Source organism: Pezoporus wallicus, unplaced genomic scaffold (genome assembly GCF_028554395.1).
Source record: "Pezoporus wallicus isolate ANWC-B61680 ecotype Strahan unplaced genomic scaffold, APGP_CSIRO_Pwel_v1 contig_760, whole genome shotgun sequence".
In the NCBI taxonomy this organism is placed as follows: Eukaryota; Metazoa; Chordata; class Aves; order Psittaciformes; family Psittacidae; genus Pezoporus; species Pezoporus wallicus.
Genome location: NW_026638132.1, coordinates 254792 through 279630, shown reverse-complemented (window position 1 = coordinate 279630; position 24839 = coordinate 254792). Strand labels below are relative to the sequence as shown.

Sequence of the window (24839 nt, the reverse complement as noted above, 5' to 3'; positions counted from 1 at the left end):
ATCAGTTGAGTATGGTGTCAAAAGGCCTCATGTGTGAATTTAGATACAAGAAATACTGAATTGAGATTAAACTGAGTTTTTTCAGATTACACTGAGATTCTTCATAGGGGTAGTTTCCTTTACATCGCAGAATATGACGAAATAGCTTTAGGTTTTAGATATGCAAATTCTTCATAGGGCAAGGTTTGTAGCAAGGAAAGTTTTAAACGTCAGTGAGATGTCTAGAAGTGCGGACACACTCCTGAGCATACAGACTTTTTTCCATGTTGCATTCTCCCCCATTTGTTTTCTTCCAAAGTCACTTCATGGATTTCATTAGAATTACTTCTGATTTACGATGCTGTGCATGATATTAGAGTGAGGTCTTCTGAGGTCACTATTGCTTTAGAAAATTAATGCAGAGACAAGCATACTTTTCTGTAAAACCAAAACAATTTGCCTTTCACCTTCTCTAGAGAAATTTAAAGAAAGCAAAACTTCCATATAGGGCTGAATTCCTTTATTTCCTATTTTTCATTTCAGACATAGTGAGTCTGTGAAGTGTTAATTCATAACTCTTAAGAACTTGTCAGTGTCATTTTCAAGGTTGGAGGTTTCTTATTCCATTCAGTCTTTGTGTTGGTGTCTTTTTTAAGGAAGGATTTATTTTTGCAAGGGGTCAGGCTTTGTTTTTTTAGATATATCCTATAATGGGATTCAGATCTTCTTTCCACATTCTTTCTACTAGTGCAGACTTTCCCGCTGGGAATGCTTACAGTAGTTTTATTCTCAATTTAGAAAGCAGTGCTTTTTTGGAAGCGCTTATCCCAAGCCTTAAACCTGCTCCTCTACCTTTCTCCAGGCTGTATATTGGTAGGTGGATTAAATGGCTTCTGGCATGTACATTTCAAAATCACCTGGTGGGTGATACTGCAGTAGTGTGCGACCCCATTTGGTAGACTATGTCATCATTGAGATATGCCTTCAAAGGTACACCTCCATTAATGAGGTGGAACTACGCATACGTTCATAGTTATGCACATGATAGCATGCTTTGTTGGGTCACAGCACATGGCCTGGCTGCATGGCAGCTGTTTTGTAGCTTACATTTTGTTATTTATGACAGAAACATTTTGCACTGAAGATAGGCACCCTCTGAAAGTTGGAATGAATGAAATGCATAGATACAGAATACTTCCACTTAGTCATATGACCAAAAGTTAAATGTTTAAATCTCTCTGAAAAGTGATATTATTTTGAATACCACTGTAAATCTTTTTCTGTCAGGTTAGTACATGTCAAACAGGGCCATAGATGTTGTGGTATCTTGCTCTTCTTTCATTCAGATGAGTTTTCTACAGGACTGTGTGAGAGGTTCTGTCCCATAAAGACTTAAAATTCTCCCATTCCTGCAGGAATGGGAATATGATATGGCTGGTTGCAGTTGTATGAAGTTGGGCACTTTCTGGCTTGGAAAGTCCCCCCAGTTCTGTGTACATTCTTCTGTGAGCTCAGCATTACACACTGAATTCTCTTCTGGTTGTCAGGAAATTGTGTACAAAGGACACGAAAAGTTAATTTTCAGACATAATTTTGGAAGCTTACACTGCATCAGGAAGATAAGCAGAACTTAATTCCAGCTTGTAAAGTACCTGAATAGCTGAGGGAGAATTCTGTTTATTAGAATGTCTTGATAATGCGTCCTCTCTTCCACATGCTTTTCTCCATAGTGACTAATGTTACGCAGCCACCAGATTTATTTATTTATTTATCTATTTTTCATGTTCAGATACAGGAGAGTTCTACGGAGCACTCACTATGTTGCTTGGCAGGCATTCTTCATTTTCTGGGAGTTTTCTACTGCTGAGTACTGTAGCTCTCTGATATAATCAAGCACTTGGCAGTTAAAAGGTGCCATGAAAAACACTCCAGCTTTGCAGTCTTTGCCAGTAATCAGCTCCCAAAAGCTCTTGGAATTAGGTGAATGAAGAAAATATTGCTTGAATATTTCTGTCTTTTTGGGAGCCCTTTGATTATGTTTATAAAGAGAGTATGTATGTAAATAGCTTTCCTCGGATTCAGATTTTCAGTCTCATACTGGAATCTCTCATGTGATAAACAGCAAGACTACTGCTCAGCATGCGCTAACATCTGGGAGTAATCATGCAAAAATAACAGTGAGAAACTGCAGAGCATCTGCTCTTGACATTAACTTTCCTCAGTTTGACAGACTGCCACCACCAGATGTTAGGTTTATGTGCCTTTTTTCTACTGGAGATGAGGGCCTTCCTGCATCTCTTTGCCTCTAATAGTTTACATCAGTGCCCTTTGTAGAATTCATGAAAACAACGGTGTCACCACAGTGATCACTGAGAACCACCACTTCGCTGTGCTGACATTATGATTATCAAACAAGACAGGATAATTTTAAAACATGGAAAACTGGAGCAATATTTAAGCTTAGCGTATTTTTTCTAATTAGTAAAGTCATATTTGTGCACTGAACATGAGCCTCAGGCACAGTAAATGTCCACTTAATTCTCTGCCAGTGGTACTGTTTTAATTCACAGAGCAACAGCACCTTTTACAGCAGCAGCCGCTGCTTGGCCATCTCCTGTGTGTTTCATGGACAACATGAAAATTTATTAGCAGGCCTAAATAAACCAGAACTGAGTACAAATATTTGTAACAAAGAACTTAGTAGTGTATGCTGTCAGATCTGTGCTTTCTTTAGCTCCCCCTCACTGTTTATAATACTTGGAAAACGAAAGACACATCTGCCAATTCAGTCCACATTCACTTAAAACATTGGCTTGTTTACTATGATAATAGCAAACATTTGGCTTTTCTGTGGCTTTGTGATGAGTATATTTTATGGAAGAATGATGTTGCATGTGTAGTACGTTTTGCACAGCTTTACAAAACACCACATAAACTAGCAAACATCAGCAGTTTATGGTTCTGTAAGGGGATGTGGTTTAGCTTTCCTGAAGCACTAGGCTCCGTTTACCTGCCAGTTTCTGGTTCTGTTCTAGCTTGAAATAAGATACATTAAGAATTCCTCAGAATTAAGCCTGGGGTACACATTGACCCTGTTTCGCTGACAGAGATCCATTATGCAGCCCATGCCAAGGAGCAGGGCTCTGTGCCATCCAACTGTTTGCCTCCACTTGTCATCAGACAGACAGAAACTGTATCACGTAGAATCCATATCCCTCCATTCTAGGCATACATGATTATGATTTTATGTTATGCTTACTATTAAAAATTGCAAGTAACAGCTGCTGTTGGGATCAGTTGATATTTGACTCCCCTGTGTGCACTCAAGCCTGCTCTGCAAAATGTTATTGCCTGTGCTTTATCCCTGCGATTGTGACGGCATAAAGAGAATAATCAAGCTATCATCGCTTGACTGCATTATTTTTATGACACAGGAGATCTGCTCTACGCAGTACAGTTTTGCTGGTATTGGCAGTCTTATACTCCTAATGGATGCTTTTAGTATTCATGTTTTACTTTCAATTTTTCCCTGCCTTGTTCTGTCTCTAACCTGAAGATTATGTTAGTTCTAAATAAAAGGAACTTCCACCAAATGAAGAGGAGTTTAGAGAAGAATGTGGTTGTAGGTCCTTCCTCTTTCTTCCTTAGTCCTAGTGTAATTGAGATCAGAATCCAGGCTGGTCATACAAAGACCACACAAAACATTTTTTTAATGCATTTAGCACACTTAGAGGTTGTGTGCAGAAAATGCTGGCTGTCAGTTTGTATGCATGAATGATGCTCAAAGCAGAAGAATTGTGACAATTCTTAAAAACTGACCTTTAATTTTAATTTCCATTTTATTTTCTCCTTAGGAAAGTGGTCATGGTGAAGTAAGCTGATCTGTGATACAAAGGATATATAATACAAGAGTAATACTCTTCTATTTGTATTCCCATTTGCCAGCTTGGCTTTAAAACAAAGCAGAATTAACTTCTGTCTGCATTAAGACACGTTTGAACAAAACCTGTATGACATCATACAGTCAGTCATTATGTCTTTTCTGATGAGCCTTCTTAAGGGGTCCAAAATTATAAACAACGTAAAGACATTTGATCATCTCTTTGAAAGCACCTAGAAAGCAGCCATTAAAAAAAGTCATTGTATTCATAGAATCATAGAATTGTTAGGGTTGGAAAGGACCTTAAGATCATCTAGTTCCAACCCCCCTGCCGTGGGCAGGGACACCTTACACTAAATCATATCACCCAAGGCCTCGTCCAACCTGGCCTTGAACACTGCCAGGGATGGAGCATTCACAACCTTCCTGGGCAACCTATTCCAGTGCCTCACCACCCTAACAGGAAAGAATTTCCTTCTTATATCCAACCTAAACTTCCCCTGCAGCGATCATGAGGTGCTCGAATTTGAGATCCTCAGGACAGTGAGAAGAGCGTGCAGCAAGCTTACTGCCCTGGACTTCAAAAGAGCAGACTTTGGCCTCTTCAGGAACCTGCTTCGGAAGGTTCCATGGGATACAGCCCTAGAGGGCAGAGCGGCCCAAGACTGTTGGTTGATATTCAAGTATCACCTGCTGCAAGCTCAGGAGTGTTGCATCCCAACCAGAAGGAAGTGCAGCAGGTGGGCCAGGAGACCTCCTTGGATGGATAAGGAGCTCCTGAGGAAAATTCAAATGAAAAAAGAGGATTATAATAAGTGGAAGCAAGGACAGGTGGCATGGGAAGAGTACAGGGATGTTGTCCGAGAAGCTAGAGACCAGGTTAGGAAAGCTAAGGCCCAGTTAGAATTAAACTTAGCTAGAGGTATTAAAGATAACAGGAAGGGATTCTACAGGTACACAGCAAATAAAAAACAGACTAGGGAGAATGTAGGCCCTCTCAGAAAGCTCTTGGGAGAGCTGGCTACACAGGATTTGGAGAAGGCTGAGATTCTGAATGACTTGATCTTTACTGGCAAGGCTCTGACCAAACCACCCAAGTCTTGGTAGGCAGATGCAGGGACTGTGAGAATGATGACCTTGCGCCCACTGTAGGAGAGGATCTGGTTCGAGACCATCTTAAAAATCTGAACGTGCACAAGTCCATGGGACCTGATGAGATCTGTCCGCGGGTCCTGAAGGAGCTGGCAAATGAAGTTGCGAAGCTGCTGGCCATCATATTTGAGAAATCATGGCAGTCAGGTGAAGTTCCCGATGACTGGAAAAGGGGAAATATAACCCCCATTTTCAAGAAGGGGAAAATGGATGACCCAGGGAATTACAGACCAGTCAGTCTCACCTCTGTGCCTGGCAAAATCCTGGAGGAGATTCTCCTGGAAGGCATGCTAAGGCACATGAAAAACAACAAGGTGCTTGGTGACAGCCAGCATGGCTTCACTAAGGGGAAATCCTGCCTGACCAATTTGATGGCCTTCTCTGATGGGGCTACAGAACTGATGGACAGGGGTAGAGTAGTTGATGTCATCTACCTGGACTTGTTCAAAGCATTCGACACTGTCCCACATGACATCCTTGTCTCTAAATTGGAGCAACATCAATTTGATGGATGGACCACTCGGTGGATAAAGAACTGGATGGATGGCCGCAAGCAAAGCGTTGTCGTCAATGGCTCAGTGTTCGGCTGGAGACCGGTAACAAGTGGCATCCTTCAGGGATCGTTGCTGGGACCGGTCTTGTTTAACATCTTTGTCGCTGACATGGACAGTGGGATTGAGTGCGCCCTCAGCAAGTTTGCTGATGACACCAAGCTCTGTGGTTCGGTTGATACGCTGGAGGGAAGGAATGCCATCCAGACGGACCTTCACACACTTGTGAGGTGGGCTGGTGCCAACCTCATGAGGTTGAAGAATGATTTCTTGGTGTGATATTGTCATGGTTTAAGCCCAGTCAGCCACGCAGCCAGCCGCTCGCTCACTCCCTCCCCTACCTCCCCCCGGCTCCTGGAGGGATGGGGTGGAGAATAGAAGAGTGTAACTCCCACGGGTTGAGGTAAGAGCAGTTCAGTAACTATGGTATAACACAAACCACTACTGCTACCACCAGTGATAATAATGATATGGGAAATAACGACAGAAGAGAATACTATCACTCACTACCCGCCAAGTGATACCCAGCCCGACCTGAGCAGCGATCTAGCCCTTCTGGGTAACTGCCCCAGTTTATATAGTGGGCAGGATGTGCTGTGGTATGGAATACCTCTTTGGTTAGTTTGGGTCAGGTGTCCTGTCTCTGTTTTCTCCCAGCTTCCCCTCCTCCCTGGCAGAGCATGAGACTCAGAAAGTCCTTGGTCAGAGTGAACATTACTGAGCAGCAACTAAAATCATCGGTGTTATCAGTGCTGCTCCCAGGCTGAAAGTCAAAACCACAGCACTGCACCAGATACTAAGGAGAAAAATGAGTGCTACAGCTGAACCCAGGATAGTATCCACCCCTTATTCCACACCATTCACGTCATGTTCAGATCCCACATTTTCAATATACCATCAGTCTTGTATATATACATATACATATACATATACATCCACACAGAGAGAGAGAAAGAGAGAGACCATTCCTTAGTGCATGGACCAATCCTTATAAAGCTGCTGAGTCCTTTCTGTCCATGATGTCGGGCTCCGTCTGTTGTAAGTCTTTCAGAGCAGGAGAGGCTGTGTGCAGTGTTGGATGACTGCTTGCTGATGCTGATTGTTACTTTACTGCAGAACTCATCTAGTTTCATCAAAGATCATTCTTTGCTGGGATGATGGTCGGAGGGAAGTCGGGGCCAGCCACTGGTGACCTGAAGACATCTAGTTGGTGGGCTATAAATGTGCAAAGTAGCAGGCAACAGCATACGGTTGATTTCATTGGCTGTTTTCTCTTAAAATCAAATCCCCTTGAGATACACATTGGACTTCCCCATCTTCCCACATTAACCACCAAGTACGTCCGGGTCCCTGAGAAAAAGCAATCCCGCAGGTGGGTTTGCCTTTACCTGAAGCAGGAATAACCCAGACTGTCTTCCCCAGCAAATTCTTTATGTGCACCACAGGAACTTTATCCCACTCTACAGTATGTGAAAGTTCTGACTGGGCTGTGCCAGCCCTGTTGACAGATCCTCTGGGGTTGACCAACCAGGTAGCTTTTGGTAAATGTGTATCCCAATGTTTGACAGTCCCACCACGCATTGCTCTCAGTGTAGTTTTTAACAGCCCATTGTACCGTTCGATTTTCCCAGAGGCTGGTGCATGGTAGGGGATGTGATATACCCACTCAGTGTCATGCTATTTGGCCCAAATGTCTATAAGGCTGTTTCAGAAATAAGTCCCATTAAGTCCACCCCTTGATCATGAGCACATCTCTGTGTTGCATCTCTGCCCTGATGGCCTGAAGTGTCAGGGGCCCACCGGACCAAGAATAATTCACCCTTATGTTGCCAGTCTAAGTCTATCTGAGCCACTTCAGTCTTAGCAGCTTTATCCACCTGGCAGTTGTTCTGGTGTTCCTCAGTGGCCGGACTCTTGGGGACTTGAGCATCTATGTGGTGTACCTTCACCACCAGCTTCTGCACCCAGGCAGCGATATCTTTCCACAGTGCAACAGCCCAGAGGGGTTTACCTCTGTGTTGCCAGTTGCTCTCCTTCCCCTGTGGCAACCACCCCCACAGGGCATTTTCCACCATCCATGAGTCAGTATAAAGTACCGTCCCCTTTTCTCGTTCAGCAATGTCCAAGGCCAGCTGGATGGCTTTCACCTCGGCAAACTGACTCGATTCACCCTCTCCTTCAGCAGTTTCTGCAAGTTGTCATCAGGGACTCCATACGGCTGCCTTCCATCTCTGATGCTTTCCCACTATATGGCAGGACCCATCAGTAAACAAGGCATACTGCTTTTCACTTTCTGACAGTTTATTATATGGTGGGGCCTCTTCAGCACGCACCACCTCCTCCTCTGGTGACATTAGAAAATCTGTACCCTCTGGCCAGTCCATTATAACTTCGAGAATTCCTGGACAACTGGGATTTCCTATTCGAGCTCGTTGTGTAATCAGTGCAGCTCACTTACTCCATGTAGCATTGGTTGCATGATGTGTAGAGGAGACCCTGCCTTTGAACATCTAGCCCAGCATGGAGCTGTGCTTCAGTGCCAGTCACTTCTGAAGCAGCTTGAACCCATTCATAGACTGCCAGTATCTCTTTCTCAGTTGGTGTATAGCTGGCCTCAGATCCTTTGTATGCCCAGCTCCAAAAGCCAAGGGGTCAACCTCAAGTCTCTCCTGGAGCTTTCTGCCAGAGGCTTCAGGTAGGACCATTCTCCCCGGTGGTGTACAGTACATTTTTTACATCTGGCCCAGTCTGGACTGGTCCAGGGGCTACTGCGTGAGTTATCTCTCTGATTTGCTGAAAGGCTTGTTGTTGCTCAGCGCTCCATTTAAAATCATTCTTCTTGTGGGTCACATGATAGAGAGGGCTTACAATCGACATTTGGGATATGCATTCTCCAGAACCCCACTGCACCCAAGAAAGCTTGTGTTTCTTTCTTATTAGTTGGTGGAGACATTGCTGTTATCTTGTTGATCACATCTGTGGGGATCTGGAAACGTCCATCTTGCCATTTTATTCCCAAAAATTGAATCTCCTGTGCAGGTCCCTTGACCTTACTCCGTTTTATGGCAAAACCGGCTTTCAGCAGGATTTGGATTATTTTCCTCCCTTTCTCAAAGACTTCTTCCGCTGTATCGCCCCACACAATAATGTCATCAATGTATTGCAGGTGTTCTGGAGCTTGCCCCTGTTCTGGTGCAGTCTGGATCAGTCCATGGCAAATGTTAGGGCTGTGTTTCCACCCCTGGGGCAGTAGGTTCCAAGAGTGCTGGAACTGTGGCCTGCACTCTGGTGCCAAAGAAGTTGAGAAAAATGCATTGGCAATATCAATCGTGGCATACCACTTGGCTGCCTTTGACTCTAGTTCATACTGAAGTTCTAGCATGTCCGGTACGGCAGCACTCAATGGTGGTGTGACTTCATTCAGGCCACGATAGCCTACTGTTAGTCTCCATTCTCCATTCGACTTTCGCACTGGCCATATGGGGCTATTAAAGGGCGAGCGGGTCCTGCTGATCACCCCCTGACTCTCCAGTCTACGGATCAGCTGATGGATGGGAATCAGGGAGTCTCGGTTGGTATGATATTGCCACCAGTGCACTGTTGTGGTCATGATTGGCACTTGTTGTTCTTCGACCTTCAGCAACCCCACAACAGAAGGATCTTCTGAGAGACCAGGCAAGGTGGACAGCTGCTCAATTTCCTCAGTCTCCAAAGCAGCAACACCAAAAGCCCACCGGTACCCTTTTGGGACTTTGAGCTACCCTCTCCTGAGGTAGTCTATGCCGAGGATGCATGGAGCCTCTGGACCAGTAACAATGGGGTGCTTTTGCCACTTCCTCCCAGTCAGGCTGATGTCAGCCTCCAGTACAGTCAACTCTTGGGATCCTCCTGTTACTCACGAAATATAAATGGGTTCCAGCCCTTGACAGCTTGATGGCATCAGGGTACACTGTGCACCGGTATCTACTAGAGCCTTATACTTCTGTGGGACTGATGTGCCAGGCCATCTGATCCACACAGTCCAGTAAATCCAATTGTCCCCTACCTCCACCTGGCTGGAGACAGGGCCCCTCTAATAGTGATCACAATATTGGTCACTTATGTCTTATTGACAGGGATTATTCTTCGTTATCACAGGAGCTGGAGTAAAATCAGCTCCTCCACTCCATCTGGGAACCTGCTCACCAGAGACTGAAGCTGCAGCTTTCATGTGATCATCCGTGACCTTTGTTCTCCTCTTCAGTTCATGCACCCATTCCTCCAGAGCTGAAGCAGGTTTTCCATTCCACTTGCTTATGTCTTCTCCGTGATCCTGCAGGTAAAACCATAGGGTAGCCCGTGGTGTATACCTTCTATATCTTCTCTTTCGAGCAGCAGGATGCTTTTGGTAATAGCTGAGATGTGTTGGTACATGTGAGGAGCTGGATAGATCAGATAGATCGTCTCTCAATTGTTTGAGGTCCTGGGACAGTTTTTCTACAGCTGAAATGTTGGAAGGGGTGAGATTGTCTTCGAACTCTCAGAGTTTATGAATCATTTCATCCACTGTTAGTGGTACTATGTCATTCCAGATTATTGCTGCCAATGAATGGGCAGATGATGACGGTGCATTCTGTGTAAATTTCTGCCACATGGGTCGTGTACATTTGACTTCATCTGGATCTATGGGTCCATTCCTGGCATCCAGCCTGCAATAGCTCGTCTCTACAATGGCTGATTCCCTCAGAGACTGGATGCCTTTCTCTAGAGTAGTCCACTTGGCCGAACGACTCATAACATCGTCCTTGTATGGAAACCTTTCTTTCACAGCTGCCAAGAGCTGCTTCCAAAGGCTGAGGGTCTTTTTCTCTCTTGCAATTGCTTTGTCAGTTCCCCCTTCCCTAGCAAATGATCCCAGCTGCTTGGCTTCTGTACCTTCTAGTTTGTGACTGTTGGCCCCATTGTCCCAGCATCAGAGGAACCAGGTGATTATGTGCTCCCCTGGTTGATGGGTAAAATCTGTTTGCATATTCTGTAGCCTGGTTGAGGTCCGAGGTCGAGAAGTCACCTCTTCTTCCTCTGATTCATGTGATGATGACTCCTAATCAGATGCTGCCCCGGGTAGTAAGTGCATTGCCATTGCTTCTTCATCTTTCTTCTTCATCTTTCTTGCCTCTTTTTTGCTTGTTCTCTTGCATACAGAGGCAGCCAATATTGGCACAAATTGGTCCTCTGGTTTAGCTGCAGTGATTATCACTGTGGTTGGGGTGGCTGCAGTATCTGTTGTCGGGGTTTGGGTAGCTGCTGTACTTGTCGCTGGGGTTGGCGTAGCTGCTGTGCTTGGAGCTGGAGTAGCTGCACTGTGTGTTGTAGTCAGAGTTTGAGTAGCTGCTGTAGTTGTCACTGGGGCTGGTGTAGCTGCTGTGCTTGGAGCTGGAGTAGCTGCGCTGCCTGTTGCGATCGGAGTTTGAGTAGCTGCTACAGTTATCACTAGGGTTGATGTAGTTGCTGTACTTGGAGTAGCTGCGTTATCTGCTGTAGTCAGAGTTTGAGTAGGTCTTGTACTTGTCACTGGGGTTGGTGTAGCTGCTGTATTTGGAGTCTGAGTAGCTGCTTTTGTCTGTTGCTTTGCCAACAGATCCAGAGACATTTTTTTTCCTTTGAAGGTGCTGGATAGCATTGAACAGGGCTCTGTAAGCATAGGCCAAGCCCCAGCACGTTGCCATGATTTGTCCCTCTCTGGTATGACCAGGATGACAACGCACCTCATTTAAGTGTTTTACTAATTTTTCTGGATTTTGCACTTGTTCAGTGGTAAAGTTCCAAAGCAGTGGAGGGGCCCACTGGCCTAGATACTTGTCCATACTATCCCACACACCCTTCTACTCATGGCTGTCCAGCCTTGGGGAAAATCTTTTGGTCCTCTTATATCATCGTCTAACCCTAGACAAGGCCCATCCCCAACTCTGCTTAACTTTTGAGGTCAGACGAAATGGTCATGGGTAAAACACATTCTGTATGTCTGCTAACATGCTGATCCCCATCACGATCAGCACGCAGGTACCTAAAGGCCATTCAAAACCTTCAGAACTCTCAAGTGATACTGTAAATGGTCTGTTGGGGGGGCTGGGAAGGTAAGGGAATTTCTCCTTCACAGGTTGACCATCCGAGGCCAGTGGGGGAAAGATGCATAATTGCTAAACAAATTATATCCGTCCCAAAGTATAGAGGTGGTGACCACAGTGGGAACGCAGGCCAGATCAGTTTCATGATCAATGAGTCTATTGTATTACAAGTCATTACCATAATGTACAGTGAAACAAGAACGTTAGCCCAAGCCCTCCACTTGATAAATAGTAACACAGCGACTACTGGCTGTAAGTAAGGTACGACATCCTGAAACTGTGAGATCAAGAGCAACAATTTTGAGAGGCAATAAATCAGTACTGTAATGAGTGACTGTTAATCCAAAATAATGAATGCTTATCACAGATACGATTAGACACACTCTGGTCACATCTGTCATTATCTCAACGCTTTGAGCCCCACGTTGGGCACCAAAAAGAACTGTCATGGTTTAAGCCCAGTCAGCCACGCAGCTGCAAGCTCATTCCCTCTCCTTCCTCCCCCCAGCTCCCAGAGGGATGGGGAGGAGAATCGAAAGAATGTAACTCCCACAGGTTGAGATAAGAACAGTCCAGTAACTAAGGTATAACACAAAACCACTGCTGCTACAACCAGTAATAATAATGATAAGGGAAGTAACAAGGGAAGAGAATACAGTCGCTCACCACCTGCTGACCGATACCCAGCCTGACCTGAGCAGCAATCTAGCCCTTCTGGGTAATTGCCCCCAGTTTATATAGTGGGCATGATGTGCTGTGGTATGGATTAACTCTTTGGTTAGTTTGGGTCAGGTGTCCTGTCTGCTTCCTCCTGGCTTCCCCTCCTCCCTGGCAGAGCATGAGACTCAGAAAGTCCTTGGTCAGAGTAAACATTACTGAGCAGCAACTAAAATCATCAGTGTTATCAGTGCTGTTCCCAGGCTGAAAGTCAAAACACAGCACTGCACCAGCTACTAAGAAGGAGAAAAATGACTGCTGTTGCTGAACCGAGGACAGATATCTGTAATCCAGTGGGCCAAATAAATACGAAGTTTAGGTGGTTGAGCTATCTGACTGGGCATACTCAGACCCTTATTTAGCTATCTTTTATATGAGAAAGAACCTTATGGCCACCGTAAAATGCTAAGAACCCTCAGGCCAAATCTGTATACAGCAGGTCTGCTGAGTATATTGGAAGTCGTATGGGAAAGATAACCTCTTCAGTTCCTATATAGATTGTCCTACAGACTGGTTGTCTGTTGATTTACATTCTTCCAGAAATGCATTTTGAAATCTCTGAGAAATTTGCTGTTTGCCTTCTTTTAAAAGTCCTCTTCTATTATTTCAAGTAGAAAGATGTAAATGTTATCTTTAAGCTATTAGGTGGGTGATCCTAATGTATTTTAAATGGTTGGATAACAAGAGATCATATTTAATGCCATATGTATACTAGAATTATTTCAGGTGCTAATTTCTCTGTGATGCACATGAGAAAATGGCATTTGTATGTCTTTGTACTGTCTTTATAAGTGTTTTTCTTTAAATAGCAAATGAAGTTCCCAGTTTGCAAAATTAATTTCCATCCATAAATCAGTCTCTGTCAGTGCCAAGAAAAAAGTGGCCTTAATCCTTGGTTTTGAAATGTATTATTATTTCATACTAGCGGTCTATGACAAGAGGGAATAGTCTTGCGGAAACTTAGCAATTGGCCTTGTTTAGCATGATAGATATTTTTGTAGCTTATTTTTCATGTGCAGCATTTGGGCTGATGTCAAAAAAAATTAAACTCATAAGCCTGAAATAACCCATGATACACCAAATCCTCCCTGCATATGCAAATGTGATCTTAGCAAACTGGGCTTTTTTGGTTTTTAAAACTTCTTAGGTTTTTTATTTTTTTGTTTTTTGTTTTGTGTTGTTTTAAATCTCACAGCACCATTATAGTAAATTTATCTGTTGTTTTCAGGTTGATCCCCTGTTTACAGTACCTGCACCTCCACCTCCGATTTCCAGCAGTATCACACCTCAGATTCTGCCTTCCTACTTTTCCCCATCTTCATCCAATATTGCAGCACCAGTCGAGCAGCTTTTGGTACGGACTCGTTCAGTGGGTGTAAATACTTGTGAGGTTGGAGTAGTAACAGAACCTGAATGCCTTGGACCCTGTGAGCCTGGGACCAGTGTGAACCTGGAAGGAATTGTGTGGCATGAAACTGAAGAAGGTAAATTGTTTTTTTCCATTAGGTTTGTCTATGAGATACGTTAATGAGGAGGAGACTTTGCTCTATCTGCCATGGTTCTAAATAAGGGCTTGATAGTCTGTTGGCACGCAGTTATGTACAGTGGCAGTCACAGCTCTGTAGCTTAGTTAGTGAATTTTAATTTTTTAAAACATTACATTTTTTTCATTATTTAAGTAACTGTATTTTCCAAATGACGTACCAGGCAACCCCAGTTAAAATATAATTGTTTGCTGTTGCTGTATGGAGAAAAGCATATGGAGAAATAGCTAATAGGATCACATAAATGTGATATTTAAATGTAATCATGAGGGGGGTACATGTGATGGGAATGGCTATATGAGTAGATGAAACTTTGAAAGCTGTATATTTTGGAATTCAGACACTATGATAAGTCACTTTTATATAAAATAGAAGTCCCTGAGACCCTGCAGAAATTCATTTTGATATGTGTATTGTTTGCATTTTGGCTATTTGAAACACTCTTTAAGAGGAAAGCATTTTTGCTTGAAGAGAAGTGTTCCATCTGGTGAAGAGGTGCTGTCTAAACCAGAGTGTTTTCATTAATATCCTTTTAAGGCATTTGGCCAAGTAGGAGTGCTGGAGAGCTTTGGGAAATATTAAACATTGATTTGCTATGATTTAGAACAAAGTAAGTAGGAAGGAGATTATGCTGTGACATGCAGATTTTTCCATTTTGGTTTTCAAAAGCTTGTTATTAAAATACCAGCTTTCTCCAGTTGATGCTAAAAATACTGCATGTGTACACTAAACTTTTGCAATTTTGCTTCAGTAATATTGAATTTCTCTAGTAACAGCTGCTTGAGAGTCTTCCTTTGATTGTTCTTATGTTTGTTTTGAGGATTATTTAATTTTTAGTGGCCTACCTCCCTCTACAGAGAAAACAAGATTATTTGCAAAGGGGTATAATGAAAGAATACAACAGTGCATTGCATCATGATAAATCCTGACATCCTTCAGTCATACACACAATGGTGTTTGATCCTTTGCAGTGATATATAAGACCTCACCAAAGTGCTCTACACTGTCCTCTCAAAAATCAATAGAGTCAGATTTACTTGCTTTTATGTACTTTCATTCATCCATCTTTCTCTTTGTGTATTTCTGCAGCAGATTCATAAGGTAGATTGATTCTTTCAGATTGTTTTTAAAGCACAGTATAAATTCTGTTTAAAAATATCACTGCAGAGATGACTGCCCTTAGCAGCTTCAGTCTTCCTTGACTGGCCTGTTTTAACCAGAGCTGGAACATGTGGGTGCTAACTGTTGAAATGAAAGAGCAGTAGCTGTTAATAGTGTTATTCTTGCTGAATAAACTGAAGTTCTTACCCTACTGAATTTAAGAAGCCTGCCTTGTTAAAGGTTTGGCACCATAAATGAAGTATTAAAAAAAAACATTCTGGTCAAGATGACATTCCATTTACCAGTGTCTCAGCACTCTGCTAGTTTAAAAACTCTTGTTAGTTAATAGAAATTAACTTCCTTAACCTTTCCTCAGTTTGCCTAAAACAGTTTTCTGAAACAACTCAAGAGTTCAATTATGGTATGTTTAAATGGTTTAGAATGTGCCTGTTTTCACAGCTTTACAAATGCTGTTTGGCAACACTACAGCTATGGGTGACCACAATAATAGATAAAATGGGATTCTAAAATACTCTAGAAACATAGTTAGAATGTAGAGAATGAAGATAATTGATACAATTTATATTGTATGGTAGTACTGTGCCTTTTGTTGTTTATTGATTCAGAGCCCTGCTGACAAGAAAATAACGTAAATTTTACTCTTTTTTTTTCCAGTGTTCACAGTCAACGCTGTATTACAAAAAAATGAGTTCCTAATGATCACTTTTATATTCTAATTAAGTTTTGAAGTTTAAGGCACACATATAGGTATAATATTTATCTGTTTTCAAATTTTCTGACGTGTCCATGAAAGCAGCTACGTAGCAGCTTGTATGAAGCCATTTCTGCCAAATTTTAGAAAACAGGGTGCAGATGGGTCTTCTATTTATCTTGTAACAGAAGAAAGATAATCAAATACTCAATTTTCTAGTTATGATTTTGACTTCAATTAGGCAAGAACATGACCTTTCCTAAATTGATGTAAATCCATTTGTAATTGGTGACATCTAAAACTGTCTTGATGTTCAGAAACAAACTGAACAACTGAAACAAAAAATGTCTTTTGTGACGCCCATATTTTTGTTTCATATTCACTCTTTTCACTGCTTTCCAAACCTATTAAAAACATACATGCAAAGTGATACCTATCTAGCTGTCTATATATCTGATAAGTTTTTAACATAAAACAATTTTAAGAAGTTAAGGTATGAACATTTCTGACTGATGTGTTTTGAGATATCTGAATTACTTTGTATCTGATTTTAGTAAGATGAGTTGCGAGGTGATTAGAATAGGCTTGTAGCATGTTTGCATACTCTATGGTACATGGGAACTATGAGCCAAATGTGCTGCTGAGCAGCCCTCATATGCTGCAGCAACTAGCTGTGGGAATGCACATACAAAAGGATGTGATGATCACGGTTATTGTAATAGGAATGGTAGAGTGAGTAGAGAAAGGTGAAATCATATAGTATATATAGAACTCATTATTGAATTTAATATATGCTTTAAAAAGGACAGGGCATATACTTGACAATTCATGTTTTGAATGTTTTTGGTATCTGAAATAACCAGTTTTCTTTTAGCAATGTTAAACAAGTTGTCATGTTCTGTTGCATTAGTTTTTCAAGGTCAGGAAAAGAATGATATTTGGTTTTATTAGTCATATTTTTAAGATAATGACTCCAAAGGGCCGGAAAAAAGCAGCACTGGATTTCAGACAAAACTGGCAGATCAAAAGAGCGTTGTTACTACAGCTCTTTTCATTTGTTCCATGCCAATCTATTCAGTTCACTTGATCGACAGATTTAATAAACCACACTATTTTTCCCAGCATGTTTCAATCTTAAGACGTGTAGAGGGAAGCTGGCATCTGAAGTCTGTCACATTTTATTACAAGGCTTTGTAACTAACCATAGTCGGTTACTCATATAATTGAGACTGCTAGTTATCACATGGGCATTTCTCAGTTGCACTAGTTAAGTTGTGCAGTGTTTAATTTCTACATATGTATGCTGTAGACATTTTTATCTGCATACAGTCATGTTTGATATGACTTGATAATGTGTCCACAGTGGTGTTAATGGCCCTAGATAATAATATTGAAGGAATTAGTTGAGGCTGTCCTGAAGTAGTGGAATGAGAAATGGTTATGGGCATGTCAGCCTAAAAGTTGGTAGCTGATGCAGATGTTTGGCACCAGAAACTACCATCCAGTTACAGTAATACTCCTTCACAAAAAACAGCTTGGTAGTGTTAGTGGAGTGTATTTTTTGGTTGGTTGTTTCTCACACTATTCTGTGAAACAGCTACTAAAAGTCTGTACTTCTATAGTAAGAAATAAGCTTTATCTAGAATCAGGTACTTACCAAATTGTGCAATTATCTTCTGGGAAAACAGTTTTGAAGAAAGCAGTAATTGTTTCTTACTGCCTGGAGGAAATAAAAATGACTCAGAAAAAAGGGAAACCACCAACCAACTTTCTGAATTGCTTATTGATTGCTTTTTTGTTTGGCTTCTCACACACAGTTGCCCTCCATCATGTCCTGGATTTGGTTCTGCATCTAGCAGTAGAGTCTGCCTTTAGATGTAGGAAGTACTAGTTCTGATGATGATGTCCTGTTTGGCTCAAAACTGTGTAGGAGACAGCCATCCATCACCTTGGTGCCTTTGTGTGCAGAACAAGCTGTCTACATGCAGTCTTAAGAGTTCTTACATTGCTGCACTGATATTTTTCCTCTTTGTGCAGTTGCAGTAGACCATGCTTTTGTTGTTCAGTAACAAATAATGGGAAAATGAGTTGTATTTTTTAAAGTGTCCTCTTACTAGGTTTAGCTTGTTGATTTTTATGACTTGAGACTAGTTGTCAAACGTGAGAAATAGGACTCTGCTGGAACTCAGAAATCTGATCAGATCATCTCCAGGGTATTCCACATTTATCCCAGCATCAGTTCTGACACTATTTTGCAGAAAATTTCAGCAAAGAAAAGAGAAACAAGAAGAAAGGAGAACACTTACATGACAAAGAGGCATGCCTAGTACTTGTTGCGTATGGGTTTCCCACCCAGCCTCTTTTGCAACTAATATGCATAGGTGTTTCTTGAAAACATACCTGTTGCAAAGAGCTGAGGTGGGTTCTTTTCCTGCCTTAATATGTGGTGTTTGATTTGCAAAAACTAATTTAAAAGAAGAGCCTGTTTTAAATGTCTTTGGTTATGTATGTGTTTGTGTGTGGTAAGTAAGGGTGTGTATGTGTCTATAGAAATAGAAGAATGAGAAGTAGTCTGACTGCCTCTGATTCCTCTTAGCAATTCTTGTGGTTTAACAACCACATTTTCCTAGTTTCACAAATACAAAGGCATGATGAAACAATGAAAATTGTAATGCCATGTCAAATATGTGATCAAGCAAATGCAGAACTTTGAGATTTTAAAAAAAAAATCTGTTTTATCAAAGAACATTACAGTAATTAATGGAAATGCCCCATTTCTGGCAGTGTTCAAGGTCAGGTTGGACAGGGCTTGGCGCAACCTAGTCTGGTGGAAGATGTCCCTGCCCATCACAGGGGGCTTGGAACTAGATGACCTTACGGTCGTTTCCAACCTGAACCATGCTATGATTCTATTAAATTAAGATAAATAAGATTAAATCACACTGTTGGTTTGGGATCAGGCAAGGTTTATAGAGATAGATAATAGCCTTTATTAAACCAAGTGATTTTATTAAACCAGTTGTCAAAAACAAGTAAGCTTTCAGACTGTATGAATTTATATTCTCTCCTTGCTGTGTAATACAGACCATTGACAGGAGGCTTTGGTTTGGCATTGTTAACCACCATATTCACTTCAGAGTTGAAAGACAGTGGGTATTTTTATAAGAGAGAAGCATAAAGATTCCCGTTGCTCAATAATCAGGCTTTGTCATGTCTGTATTACAGATAAGTGGTTTGTGGAGAAGATAGGGTTGGGTTTGTCAGCTGTTTTAACAGAACACCTAAAATCCAGCTTTTTGTACTGTCATGTGAGTTATCTAGTGACCAGAATGAGTGTCAGCCAGTATAAAAATATCATCTATTTTGAAAAAGTCTATATATGTGTTTATATTTTGAGATATTATGTTTAATTTTTCCTGTTTCTACTGCCTGTGATATCGGACTCAGTACATCAGTGGATTTAAAGAAGCCTGAGATAGGTGAATTTTCATAGGCCTCAAGTGTCTCTTTGTATTGTTCAAGGCACTTGGACACCTAGTGTTACATAGAACCTTGTAGCAAAAGAGGAACGGGCTGTATAACTCACAAAGGTAAGCCAGAGACTTGCATAAGAATGTTTGTATTTTATGGAAGCTCTACCTACTTTATAAAAGGAATCTGGGAGATGTACACAGGCTATCTGAGAAAAATTCTAAGAGTTTAATGTTCCGGGATTCTAACTGTGGTGCGAATTTAACAGTAGGTACACTGAGGGGTCTTTTTGATCCTTCCAGTATTTTCCCTGACCGTATCAGTGTATGCATTTGTTTAGGGACATACATTCTGACATTATCATGTAACTGGCTTTTGCAGTATTTCTTGTGCATTTAAAATATGTAATACTGGCCAGTGTTAAAGGCAAGGATAGAACTAGATGGACTGCTTGTTCAAAGCCAGTATGGCAGTAATCTAATTTTGAGATATTTTATTGCTCTAACACAAAATGTTTGTGCTGAGAGAACAAGAAAGGGGACTGGTTTTGACCAAATCATAGAATCATTTAAGTTAGAAAAAACCTTCAAGATCATGGAGTCTAACCATTACCCTGTTGGACACTTTCAGTTTTCCAATTAGAAAACCATTTGCAGTCTATCTGATACTAATTTCATATAAAATAAATGAAGCAAATAGAGCCCAACCTCATGTAGTTACAAAAGCTCCTTCAAATGGTTTTAAACTGTTGGGACTGGCTCTTATGAACCAGGTGTACATGGCTGAATTGATGTGGCTTTAATGAGGTGCCATGAATCAGCTGGGCTATTGGTAACCAAACCTTTGCAGGCTCTTTGTTCACAGCAAACAGCAGATAAATCATGTCAGTATACACCTTCTTAGTGAAGCAGAAATGCAAAATAGGCTACGGATGTTCCCTGTTGCCAGAGCTGTGTGTCAGATGGGAGGTATTTTGACCTCTTTCGGTTTAATTCTGATTCTTTTTCAAAGCATTAATTTTCCCAGAAATATTCAATTACTCATTCATTTAAATAGTAATTTAAGTTTAAAGCATTTGTGTAGGTGATGGAAAACATCACAGATTAGTGAATGTGGGGGAGAGAGGGAAAGGAAAAAATGAGGTACAAACACAGCTAATTTCCAGGCTTTCTTAACAGAGTCAAGCTAGTTCATTAACTCTTCCATTCCTGCCCAGCACAATTGCTTCAGAAGATTTTTGAAAACTGCAGACCACAACTGGAAGAAAAGCACTTAGGAAATTTGTGTATAAATTAAATTTGGTATTTAAATGTCAGTGTTCCTCCTTGAACATACCCACACTGCAGGGTCTAACTAGTGCTAGTCCTACAGCTTTGTTTGGAGAGGCTGTACATGCTGTTGCATGGAGGGATGTGTGATTTGTTTACTGCCTAGTGCTTGCCTTGTTGCTTCACTGTTAGAGATGCAGATGTAATGCTGAGCAGAGCATAGCCACAATACAGTTGCAATAACTGACCAAAAATATCCAAAGGATATTATTTAGCCAGGATAGGAATGGCAGCTTTTCTAAAGGAACTTGGCAAATGGCACATTTTACAGCTCAGTGAGAAAACTAGGTTCAACTCTTGGTATAACATAAAGCAGAGAATGAAAAAAAAATTAACAAATTCCAGACAGTGCTTACATAAAAAGTTTTATGTTGCCAGGCTGCTACAAAGGAATACTCCCCTGCACTGCTTGTACATACACAGAAAATCATCCCTTTTACAAACAAGCATATGGGAGTAGGAAGGGTGCGTTGAGAAAGGAAGGAGGCTAACTGAAATTGGAAACATTTGCTTGGAGCTATTTGAATGTGAAACTGAGCCTGCTCAAGCAGTGAGGTTATGAACACTGAAGGAGTTGCTTTAAGGAAAGCAACAGTTTTGAGCATTTACTGCTCAAGAGCTAAGTCTCAATAGCAGCAGATTGCTTAGAAGTCAGACTATTCCAGTAAAAAATATTTGCAACATGGTGTTTGGATTTGTAGATAGAAGGGGGGAGAGATGATTGCTAATGAACAAAGTGTGTATACGTGCAAGTGTTTTCTCACAAAATAAATACCACTGGAGTATGGCATGAAAGCACAACTAAAATGGTATATTTAACTGGTGTGGTTCAGGGATTAAACATATTTATTAACCATTTATAAACTTATTATTAACTTATTTAAAGATATTCTCACAGTCACTCTAACTTAGTACTAGTTTAACTGCTTAGGACAAGCTCTGGTCTTCCAGTTTTGTTATACTCTTAAGTATTGCTGGTCTTCTACAGTGGTGAGCAATCGGAAGTTCTCTCAGTTGCAGAACTGTGTTTTTTCACTAATACAGATTAATACCAGTTTAACAAATTATTTTTTGAATTAAATTTTCTGGTTGTTTCAGACTGTACAGTGAAAAGCTGGTTTTGGCATTGGTACTAACTTGGTTGTGTAAGATCAGTGGCTGGCCTCACAGCCAGCTTTTCATTTTTTATAGTCATTGGAAACTTACATTTTGTCACCCTGAGGGCATATTCATAATTCTTTCCAGTTATTTCTGATGTGGTCATAACTAGCTACTGGTCTGGAACTCTTGGTGACAAGAGACAATCCAAAAAGCAGAAGGAAAAATTTCCATTTAAAAAGTTTAAACAGTGAAGAATTCTTTGGCCCTCGGGGTTATAAGATTACAGCTTATATTTTTGTTCTAAAAAAAAGAGACAGGAAAGGGAGAGGTTGAGTGTGATAGCAAAGAATATATAAAAAAAAGGAAAGCTCAAGGGAAATTGCTTTCTTGATTTAGACTGAAAAACTAGGTCTAGATTTACTAAAGCTAGTGTTACAGTGGAAACTGCAGTTGAGGTTCATCAATTTTATATCACCAAATGCCATAAGATTTAGGGGAAAAAAACACCAAAACCAAATGGAATAAACATAAAAGGTCAGTATTAGAGCACTTTGCTTTAGTTCTGTGGATTTGTTTTTTGTTTGTTTTTTTTTATTTTGTTTTTTTTTTAGGAGTATCAACTAAAACAGAAACACTTGTATGTCCATCAGAAGTAATACTGATTTGTTGTTACAAATTTATTGTTTGTAAATTTAAATCACAAAGAATTTTTAAGGGGACATAGCTATTGAAATAAAAGGCTATGGTATTAATTTTTAATGACAGAATTTACCACCCTTGTTAAAGATTTTATCAGAACAAAAAAAGAATTTTTAAGAAAAGCCTTCTTTTCACTTACTTTGGTTTGGTTTTGTTTTAATAGATATCAGTTATTTGTTATGCTTAGTTGGGAGGTTTACTAGGACTTCGTTTGGGGTGTTGTTTTCGGGTATTTAAGTGAGTTTGTTTTGTTTGAGTTTTGTTGTTTCTGTATGGGCGTTATCAGGCTAATGAGACAATTTTTTTTTTTTTTTTCTAGTGACTTGGCTAATAGTATAAAAATCTCCATTAATAAAATGGAACTGAAGTTAGTTGCAAGTACTTGGTGATTCTGTAGCTGGTCCCTAATACTGAGGGCAAGGGTTGTGGAGAATCAGTTTCAAGCAGGGGCAGTTCCAGATCAGGCCTCAGCTAATCTAGAGGTTTTTTGTTTTGTTTTTTCATCCAGTCATTTATACTTTAGCATTTAAGTAGGTAGAAACAAGTAATTACATTTTACTGCCTGTTTACTTTCCCCTACAGTGACTGGACCTGTGCTTCTTAACCTTGCATTCATATACAGCTGGCTTTTGTGGATCTTTTAAAGCCTGAGGCTGTGTGACCTCCTCTAGTTAGGAGGTTTTAGAAACAGAAAGAAAGTTTCAGGTGTCATTAAATGAGCAATTTTCCTTAGGGAAGATATAAGCTGGTGTCAATCCTTAGCAGAGTTTTACTTCTAATGTGTATTATGGATTTAAAAAACAAAAAACCACCCAATTTCTAGGTTATTCTCTACAATTTTATTAAAGTCCTGAAAGTAACAACTTCAGGTTCTATGGCTTATGAGAAAGTTTTGCAATAAATTAATACTTACTCCTTAAGGAATTTTGTCCAAACCATGACCTGTAGCACTGGAGCAGTACAAGTGTGTGAGCATCAAAGACAGTTTCATCCAGAAGAACCACTGGACATTGGTAGACTTCATTTGGCTTCAGAGTAAGTAAAGTGTCACGGGTTATAAGCCTGAGAAATAAAAAAAAATAACCAGAAAAACCAAAACACACACACAAAAAAACCCCAATCAAACAAAACAACAACAAAAAAAGCCAAACAATTGTTCCTGGGTTGCAGATATTCCCAGCTAGGGACCTGTATTTAGAGGTGATACAACCTGAACTAAAAGCCAGTAGAAGCTACTGTTTGTTACTTAATGCAAATCAGATAATTTTTGTTGAATCCTGAAAGAGGGGATTACATTTCAGCATGGTCTGCACACATTTGAAAAAGCCTTTCATTTTTCCATTGTTGTATAAAGGAAAGAAAAGTTTTCCTTGGTAGTCTTATAAAAATTAAGGATTCAGTATTTTTAAGTATGTCAGAATTGTGTGGTTCTGAAGTGGCAAGTATAGTTTAGTTCTTTGACAGTAGCTGATGGCTGAGCTTTTTCAACTTCACCAATTTTTGCCAGCCCCAGGTAGGCCCCATTTCTTCCAGAGTGGAAGAAGGCTACCTAAGATGAAAGATCTTGGTTTAGAAACACGGTGGCATAGCAGTTTGTTTCTCATTAGACTGGCTGGTCAGGGTTTGTTAAAATAGATTTAGCTGGGAAAGTGTTCAGACATCATCCCGATGGGGAGAGAAAATGTGTCAGCAAAGTTGTGCCTGCAAATGGTGGTGGAAGGCTGAGAGGCCCACAGAGAGCTGCCAGCTTCCGAGGACTGAGCATGTGAGTGCAGAGGCATTCACTGGACCGCAGGCATTTCCTTCCAGCCTAAGTCTTTCAGAAACTTCTCACAGCGAACCTTCACATCTTATTTCAGAGCTGTCTCCTCAGTGTTGTGTGTGTATGTGCGTGTGTGGCACAAAAGCGGCACAGACCAGGTTCTTTGAATTTTCCTTTCTCCAGTGCTCAAAATTATGACATCCTCAACCATTGTGGTGTTATACTGAGGTATGGCTTCTTGCCGAACAGAGAAACTGCAGATGCCAGTGGACTTGAAACAGATTTTGAGTGACTACACCGCCCCTGCAAATGCATTCCTACTGGCAGTGGGAGTGAAGTTGTGTAGCATTTCAGTAATTTATTTCATGGTACCCCATCTGAAGGTTTTTCCACAAGAACCAACAGGCAGTGACTCCCTCAGATAAAGATTAAAGGTGGCACGGAGGCTCAGATTTAGCAAGTGATGGTGCATTTTTATAAAACATGAACTCTGGTTCAGACTAATGCCATTTCTTCTTACCTTGACTCTGCCCATGCAAGTGTCACATGAAATTATTAAAAATACAGGGGGAGAGGAACTCTTGAGGGGTGGGAGTAAATCGCTGCTTGGGTTTCTTCAGAGCAGTGTGTGTGAGTGGGTTATAGATGGTTCTGTTGGCCTAGACAAGCAAGTGGCAGGAAATAACTTAGAGAAAATATTTTTATATCCCCAAAGCTTATCTTCAGGGAGCACAGTTA

The 24839-nt window shown here is 40.9% G+C and overlaps 1 protein-coding gene across 7 annotated transcripts in view; it reads left to right on the top strand.

Moving 5' to 3' along the window:
- The window catches only part of ZNF608 (zinc finger protein 608), a 91529-nt gene that overhangs the window by 32846 nt on the left and 33844 nt on the right, over positions 1 to 24839 (top strand). For all 7 annotated transcript variants that reach the window (XM_057409665.1, XM_057409664.1, XM_057409663.1 and 4 more), the window contains exon 3: positions 13612 to 13867. In XM_057409665.1, the coding sequence (XP_057265648.1) occupies positions 13612 to 13867 (256 nt within the window). The remainder of the gene's footprint in view (positions 1 to 13611; positions 13868 to 24839) is intronic.